A 16,020-nucleotide genomic window follows, 5' to 3' on the forward strand; every position below is an offset into this window, starting at 1 on the left:
TCAGCCTGAGCTAGAATGAAACCCTACCTCAAAACCTTTCTCCTCCAAAAAAGAAAACAATGTATTTGGAGAGAACATACATCTGTACTTATTTCTTTTCATTATTACTTAGACAATATGGTCTAATTGCTATTATCAACATTTATTATTATTATTGTTTTTTCGAGGTAGTCTCACTAGCTCAGGCTGACCTGGAATTCACTATGTAGTCTTAGGTGGCCTTGAACTCTCTGCAATCCTTCTACCTCTGCCTCCCAAGTGCTGGGATTAAAAGCATGCACCGCTAAACCCTGCTTATAAACAGTTATTTGCATTGCATTGGGTATGCTATCAACCAGTGATGGAGGAACATGGGTAGGAACATGGGGTGCGGGGGACGGAAAGCAAAGCAAAACCAAGAAACAGACCAGGTGTTGTGGTGCTTGCCTTTAATCCCAGCACTTGGAAAGCAGTGGAAGGAGGATCACTGTGAATTCCAGGTCGGCCTGGGCTAGAGTTAGACCCTACCTGATAAAAACAAAACAAGCTGGGCATGGCGGCGGGTATAGTGGTACAAGAAAATAAAAAAGCTGGCCATTCTGTTCATAACATAATATTCCAGTGGACTGGTTTATATTGATTGCCAACTTGACAGGAGCTAGACTCACCTGTGAGGGAATGTGTAGATTAGGTTAGCTTGTGCTTTCCTATGGATTATGAGTTATTTGCAAGCAGAGGCAGACAGTGAGGATGAATGAATGAATATGGGAGTACCAGGGCCTCCTGCCACTGCAAAGGAACTCCAGATGCCATGTACCATCTTTTTTTTTTGTTTGTTTTTGTTTTTTTGAGGTAGAGTTTTGCTGTAGCCCAGGCTGACCTGGAACTCATTATGTAGTTTCAGAATGGTCTTGAACTTGTAGCAATCCTCCTACCTCTGCCGCCCAAGTGCAGGGATTAAAGGCGTGAGCCACCAGGCCTGGCTTGCATATACCATTTTGTACATCTGGCTTTACTTGGGTCCTGGGGATTTGGACCCAGACCATCAGGCTTTGTAAAACAAGTGCCTTTATTGGCTGAGCCGTCTCTCCAGCCCCCCGAAGTTAGCCACCGGAACCGTGGGGCACATTCCATGGTCTGAGGCTGGTTGGGCACCAGTGCTCATGGCTCTGCTACCCGTGCTGCAACATGAGCCCTGCTCCTGCCACGCTTCCCCAGCCTGGGTGAACTCTACCGTCTGAAACGGTAAGCAGAAATAAACGTTTTTCTTCCCTGAACTGCTTCTGGCTGGGAGTTTTGTCCTAGCAACAAGAAAGTAACGGATATACCTGCCGTGTTCGGTGCAGCTCCATCTCCATGGCAAAGTAGGATACAAGCCACACATGCCCTGACTCCAGGTATTGGGCCTGAAACCTGCTGTCACTGTGAAGCAGGACCCACCCTGTCAGTAGCTAATGTCCCAGGAGATGATGCCACTGGAATCTTCCAGAATCATACTAAAATGATCTCCGACTCTGGGACAGATCATCAGGCATGTTCGAACAGACCCAGAATCCCACAACCATACGTGACCTCTGGGTGACCTGAGAAAACCTGTAGACCTGCCTGCCACAGCTGAAACCTTAGGGGTCCCATGGAATTACAGTGGGATACTACTTAGCAGAACTACCTTGTGCCATAGTCAGAGCCAGAGGGTGAAGTATGTAAGGACAACCTTTACAGATGAGATGTCTGGGTGGGAGGGGCAGTCTGTTGTTAGGCAGTTCCTTTATCCAAGGTCACAGATAGGGACACTGAAGCTGAGCGCCAGATCTGGATTTGGGGGAGCCTGCTCCTGTTCACTTCTGGTTTGTACTCCATCAAAAGCCTAGAGGTGGAGTCAGCCAAGTGAGCCTGTAGGAACTCCATACAACCCTTTCCTCAACACATTTGTGGAACATCAGCAATGTCCAACTACTTTGTGCAATAGGCAGGAAGTCGGTCTCAGCTTTCAGTGAGTACGAAACCAACAGGGAAAGGTAACCTGGGGGCTGGGTAAATGGCCCAGTGGTTAAGGCACTTGCTTATAAAGCCTAACAATATGGGTTCAGTTCCCTAGTATCCATGTAAAGTCAAATGCACAAAGTGGCCCATGCATCTGGAGTTTGTTTGCATTGGCTAGTGGCCCTGGTACACCCATTGTTTCTGTACGTGTGCAAATAAACAAATTATTTAAAAAAATTTAAGAGCTGGAGCCAGGTGTGGTGGCACACCCCTTTAATACCAGCACTTGGGAGGTAGAGGTAGGAGAATTGCTTTGAGTTCGAGGCCACCTTGAGACTAGTGAATTCCAGGTCAGCCTGATCTAGAGTGAGACCCTACCTCCAAAAACAAAAATAAAAAAAATGAGCTGGGCATACTTTAATCCCAGCACTTGGGAGGCGGAGGTAGGAGGCCATCAGACTACATAGTGAAGTCGAGGTCAGCCTGAGGTAGAGCCTCACTCTACCTCGATAAACCAAACAAAACAAAAAATCCAGGTTGGCCTGAGCTAGAGTGAGATCAACCTAGAAAAACTAAAAAACCACAAGATGAAGAACAGGAGCGAAGGGTAGAGGGACCTGCTGAGCTGTGATTAACTCAGGGAGCTATCTTGTCCTTTAGTTCTGTAAGGACCCATGACCATTATCCCTGCTCCGGAGGTAACCCAGCTGCTTAAGGGGAGGGGGCTTTCTCTTGGGTCTGACATACCCCCCACCAGGCCCTTCAGTGTCAGAAGACCAGATAGCCTGTTATGATGGGGTACCAAGGAGACGCCCAACCACTGGGAGGAAACAAGGGAACAGGGCTGCTGTAAACATGGGACTCCACCCGGAACGGAAACACCTGTGGCTGGAGGGGCCACCCTCCGCAAAGCCTCACCCCTCCTCTGGGTCACTGCCTAGGTTATTTTCTCCTGGGTCTATGCACCTCACCCTTTAAGCAGGCTCAGGCCCTCCTCTGACCTGTCCCAGCCCTTCCTGCCACCCATTTGATATAGGCCCACTTCCTGACAGGAACCCCCGCCCTTGCAGGCCTGGGTAAAAGGCAGAGCAGTCCCCTGGGTTTGCATCCCTTGAGGGAGCTCTGGAAGGAGCAACAGATTCCTCTCCTCATGGCCCGGTCTCCCAACCCTTGTACCAGTGCTGTGCTTCAGACCCTGGTACAGGCCTGGGGGACAGGGACCTGAGGACCCCAGCACCTGCTGCGTGAACGTTCCAGGACAGCTGCTGTGGTTTCCCACTTCAGATGGGCCTTCCCACCAGGTTGGAATGTGCTTCCCTCCCACCTGTGCTTTCTTTCCGCAGTTCTGCCTTTTATCCCCACAGCTGACACCCTAGGGTCCTCTTCCTTCTCAACCCTATCGCCCTTTTGCTGTAGCTTCCAAACCCTCCCAACTGCAGCTGCTGCTTTCTACCAGAACACCATCAAACACCTGCCCTGGCAGCTGGTACTTTAGCTTCCAAAACCTTGGGCTTTCAGAAAGCTCTATTTCCTAGAATTCCAGCTGAAGCCTTGCTCACTCCAGGAGCTCACAGGACCCTGTGTGCCCCTGAGCTATGGGAGACAGGACACTCAAGGGAAGCTGACTCTCAGCTCAGCCAGGCTGGCAGGAATGTCTCTGCCCAGGGGCTCAGCAGGCTGCAGAAAGCTAGACTAGAGCCCAATCAGTGCAGTGGAGCTCAGTTCACCCTCCTCACTTCCTCCCCAACCCGGGGAGAGGCGCATATTACCAAGTAGTTGCCCACATATGCTTACATGCTATGTGACAAGAACAAAAAAGGACTCCAGGTAGATCTTCCCACCCCATTATTTGAAGACCCTGCTTCCCATGCCAGTCCTGGCAATACCTCTCTTCTGAGTGTAAAGAGACCCGCAAGTCTGGGCTATGAATGGGAAAATAGTTTTATTTTTTGTCTGGGGAGTCAGCCAGTGTTCAGCCTCAGAACTTCTGGAACTGCTTCTTGGTGCCAGCAGCCTTGGTGACTTTCAGCACATTGAAACGCACAGTCTTGCTCAGGGGCCGGCACTCGCCCACCGTCACGATGTCACCAATCTGCACGTCCCTGTGGGAAGGATGGTGTCCTCAGGAACAGTAGGCCCAGCAGGCCTCCAGAGATCTTCACTTTCAGCACCACACTGAGTGTTCCCTGTCTTGGCTCCACCCAGCCCAAAAGGCCCATCTACCTCTAGGAACTGAACATAAATTATAGCTTCCATCTCCCAGACTCCTAGGGGTGCCTATACCTCCCCCACCAAGGAGAACCAGCCTCTGCAACCAGTGCCCCATACCACCTCGTTCTGCTTCCTGTTTAAGTCCTCTCCCCTGCTCATGGTTCTGAGAAAGGTGACAAGGATTCTAGGACTTGCAGCCAGCAGCTCTAGTGCTCACCTGAAGCAAGGGGACAGATGCACAGACATGTTTTTGTGGCGCTTCTCGAACCGGTTGTACTTGCGGATGTAATGGAGATAGTCCCGGCGGATGACAATGGTCCTCTGCATCTTCATCTTGGTGACTACACCTGGGGGAGAGGGCAGACAGACCATGGGTTAGTTGGGCCTCATGAGTTAGGGAGCCAATGATAGCTTGGGAGAAGGCTGGGAGTTAAAATCGGCTAAATAGGACCCCCAAGAAGCCCTGCTTCTGGCATCAGCTTTATCAAGTGGCTGTTTCGGCAGTGCCTGTGGTAGACATCCGAAGACCATCGTGAAAACAGACATCATCTGCCAGTGACCCTGAAGGCTAGGAAGTCTAGGTACCCCAGAACCCCGCACTCACCAGACAGGATTCGCCCTCGGATGGAGACATTACCAGTGAAGGGACATTTCTTGTCTATGTAGGTGCCTTCAATGGCCTGAGGATAAAAGTAAGCTTTAGGGTTGGAGAAATGGCTCAGCGGTTAAGGCACTTGCCCACAAAGTCGGAGGACCATGGTTTGATTCACCAGGACCCATGTAAGCCAGATGCACAAGGAGTATGCACCTGGAGTTCATTTGCAGTGGCTGGAGGCCCTGGCGCAAGCATTCTCTCATTATTTCTATCTGCCTCTCTCTCAAATAAATAAATTTAAAAAATATTTAAAAAGAGAGTAAGCTTTAAAGCCAGGTGTGGTGGCACAGGCCTTTAATCCCAGCACTCGGGAGGCAGAGGTAAGAGGATGGCTATGACAGTTCAAAATTCCAGGTCAGCATGGGCTAGAGTGAAACCCTACCTTGAAAAACAAAAAACAAACAAAAAATTACATATATATAACACTAATCTTTAGCTAAGCTTACTGGCACAAGCCTTTTAATACCAGTACTCAGGAGGAAGAGGTAGGAGAACTGCTGTGATTTCAAACCAGCCTGGACTAGAGGTCCAGGTCAGCCTGGGTTAGAATGAGACACCCCCCCAACACACACAAACCAACCAAACCAAAAAAAGTTGAACTTTAGTGTTGGAGAGATGGCTCAGTGATTAAGGCACTTGCCTGTGAAGCCTAAAGGCCTGGGCTCAATTCTCCAGTACCCATGCAAGCCAGGTGCACAATGTGGTGCATGCATCTGCAGTTCATTTGCAGTGGCCGGAGGCCCTGGCACATCCATTCTCTTATCTACCTTTCTCTCTCAAATAAACAAATAAAAGATCTTTTAAAAAATGAGCTTTAGGTAAGTCTTTCTTAAACCGAGGTGTGGGTACTCCCAGGAACCTGAGAGGCAGCCACTCAGATGTGGGCAGGCCAACTGGTCCCCCAACACATGCAGGATCACAGGACAGTAATTCTTAGAGGCCCCTCCCCAACCTCTTTGGGCGTCTTGAAGCCTAGACCGATGTTCTTGTAGTAACGGGGAAGTTTCTCCTTGCCAGTTTCTCCCAACAGCACTCTCTTCTTGTTTTGAAAGATGGTAGGCTGCTTTTGGTAAGCTCGTTCAGTCTGCAGGATGGAGAGAGGAAGCTGGTGAACTTGCAAGCAACTGTGGAGCATTTAGATCCAAAGAAAAGCGCTCCAAAATGACACAAATACATGCACAAACCACCCTAAACCCAAAGTGATTACAGTTTATATGCCCTAAAGGGAGGATGTCCCACGGCCAAACTTCTAACACTTCCTGTGCCTTCAGCCAAGGTTATTCTCCCAAAGCCCTAATCATCCACATGAGGGTTCAAATCAAACGTAAGCAGTCTGGGAGGAAAGGCCTGTCATCCCAGCTACTTGAGAAGCTAAGGCAGGGCATAGCATGTTCGAGGCCAGACTAGGCTACATCCACAGGCCCTGTGTCAAAGTAAAACAAACATACACAAGTGTTGGGGGTGCAGCTTAGCAGTGGAGCGCTTGCCTGACCTGCATAAGGCACTGGCTTCTATCTTCAGGATTAAAAAGCAAAAAAAAAGCAAAAAAAAGCTAGAGAGATGGCTTAGCCATTAAAGACGCTTGCTTGCAAAGATAGTCCACCAGTTAAGATTGCTCAGCACCCACATAAAGCCAGACCCCAAAAGTAGCGCAAACAGTCCCAAGAGACCCTGGCTACCCCCCACTACCCAGACGTGTGTTAGACGTGGTGGTGCACGCCTCTTTAATCCCAGCACTTGAATTCGAGTCCACCCTCGGTTGTAGTGAGACTCTATTTTGGAAAAACACACACACAAGTGAGGCCGGCAAGCTTTAATTTCAAAATGTGGGAACTGGGGTAAGAGGATCACCATTCAGTTCAAAGTCAGCCCGAGCTAGAATTACAGGTTCATCTGAGGAAGAAACTGTGCCTCAAAAAAAGTCAGAAATTAAAATTATTAAACGATGGGTCCCACAGGATTACACCACGAGGCTGCGAAGCCCGAGCCCCTATTAATGTATAGACCTCAAGAACCTGGATTAAGGGACACGTACGCTCTGATTAACCAACAAATCATCAGGGAAAGCCGAAATAAACCCCAAAGTGGGGCGCACGGCCCGCAGACTCCGCGACAGTTCAAAGCGCCCACCTGAATGTCCGCCATCTTCCCGGCAGGCCGAGGAAAAGAGAGCGGAGTCCGCGTCCAGGTTTCCTTAACAGCTGAGTAAGAACGAGAGCGGAAATGACGTAAGGAGGCGGGTTAGCGCCAATCAGCTTGGTACTTCCGGCGCAATTCAGATGATGGACAGACCGCCCCGGAGCACGCGACTCGGAGAAAGTCCGTACACTGGCGATACCGGTGAAAGACGTATGTGGAAGCAGACATCTGATCTCGCGAGACTCTCTGGCGTGGTTTATGTTATCGCGAGAGCTGTTACGTTTCTGTGGGGCGCACATTCTCGTGAGATTTGGATACCGCGGGTTGTGTTCCTTGAGCGTTGGAACAGGAAGCGGTGGCAGCCATGTTTCTGCCGGGCACGTGCCATCTTGTGGCACATCTAAGGGTGATAGCTGCTCAGGAACTGACTTAAAGCGGCGTCCTGTGCTCCTCGGGATTTAGTGAACACAGGCTGTTCTGCTGCCATTCGATCTACAACAGCACTGATATAACTTTCCTGGATGATATAACTGTTCTACCCTGCGCTGCTACATGGTTACCATTGCCATTTGAAATGTGGCTTTTGCGACTGAGAACCAGAATTTGTAGCTGTATTTCACAGCTACTTAATTTTATTATTATTATTATTGTTTTTTGAGGTAGGGTCTCACTCTAATCCAGGCTGACCTGGAATTCACTATGTAGTCCCAGGGTGGCCTCAAGCTCAAGGCGATCCTCCTACTCTGCCTCCGGAGTGCTGGGGTGGCTCTGTTACTTAATAGACGTACGTGGCTCATAGTCTCTATGTTGAATGGCATAAGTCTATAACAAATAGTTTCCCCGGCTAGCCTCAACCCCCCTGCTTAACTCCGTGTAACTGCAACTAGGTTTTCCTTAGTCTGTTCTTGGTAGGGTTTCACTCTAGCTCAGGGTGATCTGGAATTCACTATGTATTTCCAGGGCGGCCTTGAACTCTTAGCAATCCTACCACCTACCTCCCCAGTGCTGGGATTAAAGGTGTGTGCCACCACCCCTGGCAAATACCTTAAAAAATGTCAGTTCTTCAGTCACTCTTCTTATGTTCATTAGCCACATGTAATTAACAGTATCTCAAACACTACAGGAGCAGAACACTTTAAAAAATTTTTCTTGACAACTTACATAATTATAGTCAATAAGGCATAATCCCTTCCCCTCCCCCTTCATAAATCCACTCTCCATCACATCCCCTCTCTCTCTCAATTAGTCTCTTATTTTGATACCATCTTTTCCTCCTATTATGAGGGTCCTGTGTAGGTAGTGCCAGGCATTACAAGATCATACTCAGGCCATTTTGTGCCTTAAGACTGCATTGTAAGCAGTCCTACCCTTCCTTTGGTTCTTACATTCTTTCCACTACTTCTTCCACAAAGCAATTTTTTTTTTCGAGGTAGGGTCTCACTCTAGCCCAGGCTGACCTGGAATTCACTATGTAGTCTCAGGGTGGCCTCGAACTCAAGGTTCCTACCTCTGCCTCCTGAGTGTTGGGATTAACGGTGTGCACCACCACGCCCAGCAAATTTTTTAATAAATGTATTTTCTAAATGTATTTGGAAGCAAGCAGAGACAGAGAATGGGCATGCCAGGGTCTCCAGCCACTGTTATTTAACTCTAGTGTATGTGCCACTTTGTGCATCTGGCTTTATGTCGGCAGTATTGGGGATTGAACCTGGGTAAAGCTTTTACCTTAACCACTGAACCATCTCTCCAGCCTGAAGCAGAACATTTCCATGAACATGGACAGCACTATTTTAGTTCAGAGAGGCTGATTTCTTCATAGTGCTGTTTTAAGTTTTTTTTCTTTATTTTTTATTTGAGAACAGAAAGAGGCAGATAGACAGAGAATGGGGTGCGCTAGGGCCTCCAGCCACTGAAGACAAACTCCAGATGCGTGTGCCCCCTTGTAAATCTGGCTAATGTGGGTCCTGGGGAATTGAGCCTCAAACTGGGGTCCTTAGGCTTCACAGGCAAGCGCTTAACCGCTAAGCCACTCTAGTCCTTTTCTTCTTTTTCAGGTTTCACTCTAGTCCAGGCTGACCTGAAATTCGTTATGAAGCCTCAGGGTGGCCTGGAACTCTAGGTGATCCTACCTCTGCCTACCAAGTGCTGGGATTAAAGGCTAGCACCACCACACCCAACCTTATTGCTGTTTTGAATTATAATAGCTGAGCCGGGGTTAGTGGGTCAGACCTGTAATCCCAGCTCTTGGACACAAGAATGGGTCATTGACGTTTCAGGCAGCTTAGACCACATGGCAAGTTCCAGAACAGTCAAAGGTACATAAGACCTCAGTTACAATGCTACCTGTGAAGCCTAAGGACCCAGGTTCAGTTCTCCAGGACCCATGTAAACCAGATGCACATAGTGGCACATGCATCTGGAGTTTATTTGTGGTGGCTAGAGGCCATGGCATTCCCCACATTTTTTCTCCCCACCAGTCTCTAATAAAAATTTTTAAAAGACCTTATTAGAAAAGACAGTTAAAATAAATTTAGGGAGCCAGGCATCGTGGTGCACGCCTTTGATCCCAGCACTTTGGAGGTAAAAGTAGGAAGATTGCTGTGAATTCAAGGCCAGCCTGAGACTACATAGTAATTTCCAGGTAAGACCCTACCTTGAAAAACCAAAAAAAAGGGGGGAGGGGAGTTGTCACATGAAAGTTATATCTTAAAATCGTTCTCACACTAGGTTTACTGTTATCTATAAAACACAAACCATACATGTGGATAAACTAAACCCTGTAGAGTGGTACAGGCCTGAAAGACCAGCTGAGGTAGGATCATGAGTGCAGGGAGCAGCCTGAGTGATGTGGAAGGAATCCAGTCTGAATGTAGCTGTTAAGCAAGACACCTTAAGAGGTAGGATTGCCATGAGTTTGAGGCCACCCTGAGAGTACATAGTGAATTCCAGGTCAGACTGCCTTAGAATGAGACCCTACCTCAAAAAACAAAAACAGAACAAAAGACACCTGAGAGGCCTCAGGCTAATCAAATCTAAGAGGATATAAATAAACCATATGAAAACCTAAACAAAAAGAAAAAAAAAACACCTGAAGGGCTTGGGATATAGCTCAACAGTTAAAAGTGCTTGCTTGTAAAGCTTGATAACCTGGGTTTGACTTCCCGATACTCACATAAGGCCAGAGGCCCAAAGTGGCTCACGTGTCTAGAGTTAAGTCTGCAGTCGCAGGAGACCCTAAAGCACCCATTTCCCCTCATTGCAAATATATATATACATATACACACAAGCTAGAGAGATGGTTTAGTGTTTAAGGCACTTGCCTGTAAAGCCTAAGGACCCAGACTTGAGTTCCCAGTACTCATATAAAGCCTATGCACAAGGCACCACATGGATCTAGAGACCCTGGCATACCCATTCTCTCATAAAATACCTGAGGGGCTGGCTGGACAAATGGCTTAGTGGTTAAGACATTTGCCTGCAAAGCCTAATGACCTGTATTCAATTCCCTAGCAGCCAAGTAAAGCCATATGCAAAGGTGGCTCATGCTTCAGGTTTTTAGAGTAGCTGCACGCCAGGGTGAACCCATTATGGGCTTGCAACTAAACACACAAACAAAAAAACCTGGAAATAATCATTTTGTTTTTCTTTGAATTTTGAGAAAGGCAGATTGAGATTGTGTATCCCAAGGCCTCCAGCCAGTACGAACTCCAGATTCATGCGCCTACTGGGTAATTGAGCAGTCCTCAGGCTCTGAGGAAGTGCTTTAACCACTGACCCATCTCTCCAGCCCCATTTTGTTTTCTTAAAAAATCGAACCAAGGTCCTTTGACTATGCAGGCAAAAACGCCTTACCCCCTAAACCATCTCTCCAGCTCTCATTTGTTTTTAAAATGTATTTTTATTTGCAAGCAGTTAAATGAGAATGGTTGCACCAGAACCTCCAGCTGCTGATCTATGTGTTGCCTTGTGCATCTGGCTTTACATGGGTATTTGGAACTCAAACCTGGGTCCTTAGGCTTGGCAGGCAAGTGCCTTAACTGTTAAGTCATCTCTCCAGCCCCATTTCCCATTTTGTTAGGGTTTATACTACATATCCTGGACTGGCTTTGAAATCACAGTAATCTTGTTAACAGGTGTCTAATACATGCTTTTTTGAATGCTTCAATAATCTAGAACCAGAGACTATATATACAGAAGGGCTGGGGATAGAGCACTCACCCAGTAAATGCAAAGCCCTGGGCTCCTTCCCCAATACTGCATAAGAACGGATTCCAGAGTCACTATAGCATGCAGTGAAGGTATTAGGTAATTTTTGACTTTGGAAACTGGGTATGATACAACTGATGTTTGGAAAATCTGCTTTTAGCCTTGTTAAGTTGCTTTATCAATGGCCAAGTGTTAATTAATCCTAGCTGATGTTGATTAACCAGAGCTTGAAACCAGTGTGGGTTACTGACCCTGTCTCAAAAGACAAAGGGTAAGGCACTTGCCTGTAATGCCTAAGCACTTGGGTTCCATTCCACAGTTCCCCCCAACAGATAGCCTTTCCTTTATGAGCTAAACTGGGTGATAGACCCATGTGCCACCTTGTGCACCTGACTCTGATAGCAGACAAGCTCTGAGCCATGCCTCAAAACACCTTACTTATCCTAGCCTAACTCCTTTGGAATATTGCCAATCCCTGGATTCTGGGTACCTGAGGCAATTCCATACTTTGCAGCTGAACTAATGAGGTGTCACTAACTAGCTGGAAAACACCAGGCACAGCAAACCATGGCTGCCAACATGCAGATTACACAGGATTTACCACCAGGAATACAGGATGAGGATTACTCTTACAAAGGCAGCCTGCTAAGCCTGAGTCCCCTTTGCCCCTGAGCCTGCCTCCAAAACAGATACATAGTGCAAAGACGTTAGGTTTCTTTAAATAATTTATTTGTACATGAGAACCTGTAGGGAAGTTTTTCATCACACAAAGTTGAGGAGGAGCCTCCAGAGACTGGGCCTGCAACTTAGGCTATTTTCCAACACTATGGGACCCCCATTCTCACAGCTGCAGAGTATGGCATTGGACTGGGCAGGCCCCTCCTATAAGGATTCAGCTCACTTTTCTGAAATAGGGTTAGACCAAGGAACTGGTGGGTACCACCTTACTTAAAGCTCACTAGTGAGCAAAGTGACCTCCTAATAGGAGCAATGACCCCACATCCCGGGGCGGCGGAGGAAGGGCAGGCCAGGCAGGCATGAGGCATAAACAGTCTTTATTGGGCTCACACCAGGAGTCCATGGGTTTTCAGAACCTCTGTGAACTTGTTAATTTTCTTCTCCACATTCTTTTCTGCCTGTTTCCTTAGCCTCTGTGGGGGCAAAAAAAAAAAAAAAGAACAGGTGGTGGTTGAGTGGGTGGCTACCCACCCAGCCTACCCTCACACATTCTGGGGTACAGGGCCTCACCATGAGCTGCTTCTTCTTCCGGTAATGGATCTTGGCTTTCTCCTTCCGCTTCTCCTCCAGGGTGGCTGTCACTGCCTGGTACTTCCAGCCAACCTCATGAGCCAGGCGCCCAAGGTAAGCAAACTGCAAAGGGAAGGGAAATGAGTCTGTAAGCATGTGGAGACTAGTTATCAGCCAAGTAGACTGAGTGACACCTGTACCGGGTGAAGATTTTATAGGACACACCCTTCCCCCACCATACTGGAGCCCTTCTGGCATCAGCTGAGCCTATGGCATTATCGCCACTGCCCTGTGGCATCCGCAGACCATCGTGAGAAAGAAACATCATTTGCCAGTCTTGGGTATTCATTCCCTAGTAGGCCTGAGACACCCTAACTAGACCCCTCACTACACCCTGGAAGCTCACCTTTCTGGTAGGCTTCAGCCTCACAACCTTGAGGGCGGCAGGGACCACCATCCGCTTTTTCTGTTGGAGAAGGAGAGGGGCTCAGAGACCTGCAGCGAGCTGACACCGAGGATGGAAGCTGGCAGGGTGTGCGTCTCAGCCAGGGGTGCTTTCATGAGGCTCAAACAATGTAGGTAATTGAGGAACATCATGGACGCTGGAAGCATGGAGGCTGCACAGGGGCTGGGTGTGGCTCACCTTGTCATAGGGTGGGGGGATCCCATCAAACACCTTGAGGCGTTCCAGGGCAGCCTGCCCTCGCTTGGTCTTGTGGGGCAGCATGCCTGTGGCAAAGCAGGCCTTTTCAGGGGAACTTTTCAGGAGAACCCCTTCTCCCCCCCAACATGGTAGGGCATACCAGCCAGCCTCAGATGGTAGTGCATGTAAAGTTATCTCATGGTTGGGAAACTCGAATTTGAGTGGGAGACATTCTCATCACAGGCTGCCAGGGCTCTTGCCACCCCCCACACCATGCTCAGGGTAAGCTCACCTCGCACGGTTCGCCAGAAGATGCGGCTAGGGGCCCGGAAATGGTAGGGGCCACGGGAAGGATTGGTGTTCATACGTTTTCGAAGAAAGGCCAGGTACTTTACTGCAGACAGAGAAAAGCATGAGGCCTGAGTGGTCCCAGAATTAGCAGCTCCTAGCTAGGTCTAATTTCACAATTCAGGATGTGCCCCTGTTCCTTCCCCAACTTACACTTGTTTCTGTAGAAATTGCCAGAAATGTTAATGCCCTCGCAGCGCACCACCACCACCTTCCGGCCTAAAGGGAGTAAGAATATGAGCAAGTATTAGGAAGGGCATATATTGCCAGAGCCCTTACAGAAGCCAGTCTTTACTCCAGGTCACTTAAGCCAGGCCCAGGAGTGGAGCAGGCAGATCTCAGAGCGGTGCATGGGTTGATCTCACAGTCGTGAGACTCAAACGAAAGATGGTGATTGTGGCTCATCACTGACCTCCATGTGATGCTACAGAGAAACAGGCAGACCCAAGACTTACCCAGCAGTACCTGCTTGGCCACAATGGCTGCCAAGCGGCCAAGGAGGTGGCCTCGGCCATCCAGCACCAGGACCTGTAAGAGACAAGGTGAGAAGGTTCAGAGAAACAGCCTGGTCCTCCTCCCCTCACACAGGCCACCTGTAGCTAGTTAGCAGACTGGAGACTTGCCCCAAAACAAGAGCCAAATGCTGACTCAGATAAGAACACCCAAAACACCCTTTACCAGCCCGAATTTCTATGCCCAGAGAGCACTATGGACAATAAATTGATTTAGAATTTGAACCAATGTGTAATCATTGTCACCTAGAACACAAACCTTAGGTCTCACACCAGATCTCTTTACTATGTTAAGTGTAGCTTACAATCTCTTTTCTTTGGGACAGGTCATCACCAGGTTGCACTGGCAGGGTTCCTTGGGTTCAAGCCATCCATCATTCATCAGTCGCCCTGGCAACTGCACCCCAAGCCCAATCACAACTGTGTAAGTTTAGGGAAAGCCACTTTTAGCTTTGCATCGCTGGGTAACCACTGGGGCTCCTCAGGTCCCCAAGCACAAGCCTACAGAAGTCCAGAGCAAGACGTGCTGGTGCACACTTTCAATCCCAACGATCAGGAGTAGGGTCTCAGGTTAACTGGGCTAGAAACCCCACCTCGAGGAAGAAAACGACAACGAGGTGGGAGGATTGCTGTAAAGTCAGCCTGGGCTAGAGACCCTACCTGCAAGAAAATAAACACAGTTCCTAATAGTGTTACCTTGACCAAAGTATGTCCCAACTCAGGCTGGAGTTAGGTTAGCTTGACTACACACAAACCCACCTCCGAGGATCTAAGCTACCATGTGCCTCAGCAATAATACAAGCCGGCTTGAGCTAGGCACAGGGACATCACTGGCCCGTGTCAGCCTGGCTAGAAGCGTGGAGTCTCTCCTGCACTACAAAGTCATGCCAGAAGGGATCATTGTGCTCCAGGAACTGAGCTAGATTTTCACTGCGTTTCCTGAGAGCCAAACTTGCTGTTTTTAAGGGCAAAGGGTCCCAGAGATGAGCCTATTAACCCAGCCCTCTCCAGGTTTAAGGAAACTTTCTGACCCGCCGCCAGAAAAAAAAAAAAGGAAAAGGAGTGATTTGCCTTAGGCCTGCCTTCGCCCTGCCTGAGTAGCTGCAATCACAAGCGTGGCCAGCAATTTGTTCCATAGAGACTTGAACATCCCCCCTAAGCGAACGTGGTGGCTTCAAGGAAGAGTCTGGCACCCCACCTCAGGTACTAAGGCAGCGGCCACCACTTCGGGGTCAGAGTCAACAATGTTGCCCACGACCCGATCCCAAAAGAACCTCCCATCCCCCACACTGCCGGAGATGAACGGTGTTAACGTTTTTGTTCTTTCAAGGTAGGGTCTCGCTTTAGCCTTCTTCAATTTTTTTAAAAGGGGAGCCTTTCCCGTATTCCTTAGTCGCGCCTCACCTGTCTTCCCAAGAAGAAAAATAAAATCGCACTTCAGTGTCCTCACAGCTAAAAGGCAGTCGCGGCTCTATTATGCCCACATTTCCTATTCTCTCACGCCAAAACACCTTGGTTTCCACTAATTGGTATCTTCACGTCCCACCTCACAAGTAGCAGCGCGGGGGACCACACTTCCTTCCCGTCTGCTGCCCACCCGACCCCACACCGCCCGGCGCGCGCAGAGCCCAAACCTGCCCCTCCGCCATCTTCGGCAGCCGCCTGGGAAAGAAGGAAATCTTGGCGCAGGGTTTCTTATCCCTTGCTGCAGGGGCGGAGGAAATGACGCAAACCGGGCCGCTCCCAGAGCTTTCTGTCTTCTCATTCGCCAAAGGACTGTGCGCGTGCGCAGCGACGCCCGACTGGTAGGCGGGCACTCATCAGACTGTCCAATCAGAATGTCAGCTGGTTTGGCCCTCTGCAGCCATAGCTGTGCGGGGCGGGAGATCACGTGGTTTTTGAAGCGGCTGGGTGGGATAAGGCCGTCAGGCCCCGGCGGCCATATTATTAAGGGAGTGCAGTTCTCCATTAGACCTATCAGCCATGTGTAAGTGGGGAGCGCCATTACGCCCCAGAAGTAGTCAAGGCTGCGAGGCACGTGGTGGCCATCAGGGGGCGGACAGACGCGCATCAGGTGTTTGGACTAGGCAGAGCGT

The 16,020-nt window shown here is 48.9% G+C and overlaps 2 protein-coding genes and 5 non-coding genes across 7 annotated transcripts; all 7 read right to left on the reverse strand.

Annotated features, from left to right (window-relative positions):
* Positions 1 to 3,885: 3,885 nt before the first annotated feature.
* On the reverse strand, positions 3,886 to 7,114 carry Rps11 (ribosomal protein S11). Its single transcript, XM_004672242.3, has 5 exons — positions 6,959 to 7,114; positions 5,781 to 5,912; positions 4,778 to 4,853; positions 4,391 to 4,520; positions 3,886 to 4,064 (listed from the first exon to the last, which is right to left on the reverse strand). Exons 1-5 carry the CDS (start codon positions 6,971 to 6,973, stop codon positions 3,941 to 3,943), a joined length of 477 nt encoding a protein of 158 aa, XP_004672299.1. The 5' UTR covers positions 6,974 to 7,114; the 3' UTR covers positions 3,886 to 3,940.
* Positions 4,640 to 4,727, reverse strand: LOC123454948. The gene has a single exon (XR_006633589.1). It is a non-coding gene; the product is annotated as a small nucleolar RNA SNORD35 (small nucleolar RNA).
* Positions 7,115 to 12,211: 5,097 nt separating the features above from the next.
* On the reverse strand, positions 12,212 to 15,627 carry Rpl13a (ribosomal protein L13a). The gene is made up of 8 exons (XM_004672243.3): positions 15,559 to 15,627; positions 13,868 to 13,940; positions 13,566 to 13,631; positions 13,357 to 13,458; positions 13,065 to 13,150; positions 12,828 to 12,887; positions 12,422 to 12,544; positions 12,212 to 12,324 (listed from the first exon to the last, which is right to left on the reverse strand). Exons 1-8 carry the CDS (start codon positions 15,571 to 15,573, stop codon positions 12,238 to 12,240), a joined length of 612 nt encoding a protein of 203 aa, XP_004672300.1. The 5' UTR covers positions 15,574 to 15,627; the 3' UTR covers positions 12,212 to 12,237.
* LOC123454949 lies at positions 12,670 to 12,754 on the reverse strand. The gene has a single exon (XR_006633590.1). It is a non-coding gene; the product is annotated as a small nucleolar RNA SNORD35 (small nucleolar RNA).
* LOC123454941 lies at positions 12,958 to 13,024 on the reverse strand. The gene has a single exon (XR_006633585.1). It is a non-coding gene; the product is annotated as a small nucleolar RNA SNORD34 (small nucleolar RNA).
* Positions 13,228 to 13,312, reverse strand: LOC123454938. The gene has a single exon (XR_006633582.1). It is a non-coding gene; the product is annotated as a small nucleolar RNA Z195/SNORD33/SNORD32 family (small nucleolar RNA).
* On the reverse strand, positions 13,745 to 13,827 carry LOC123454939. The gene has a single exon (XR_006633583.1). It is a non-coding gene; the product is annotated as a small nucleolar RNA Z195/SNORD33/SNORD32 family (small nucleolar RNA).
* Positions 15,628 to 16,020: the final 393 nt, after the last annotated feature.

This window comes from Jaculus jaculus, chromosome 14, assembly GCF_020740685.1.
Source record: "Jaculus jaculus isolate mJacJac1 chromosome 14, mJacJac1.mat.Y.cur, whole genome shotgun sequence".
Classification (NCBI taxonomy): domain Eukaryota; kingdom Metazoa; phylum Chordata; class Mammalia; order Rodentia; family Dipodidae; genus Jaculus; species Jaculus jaculus.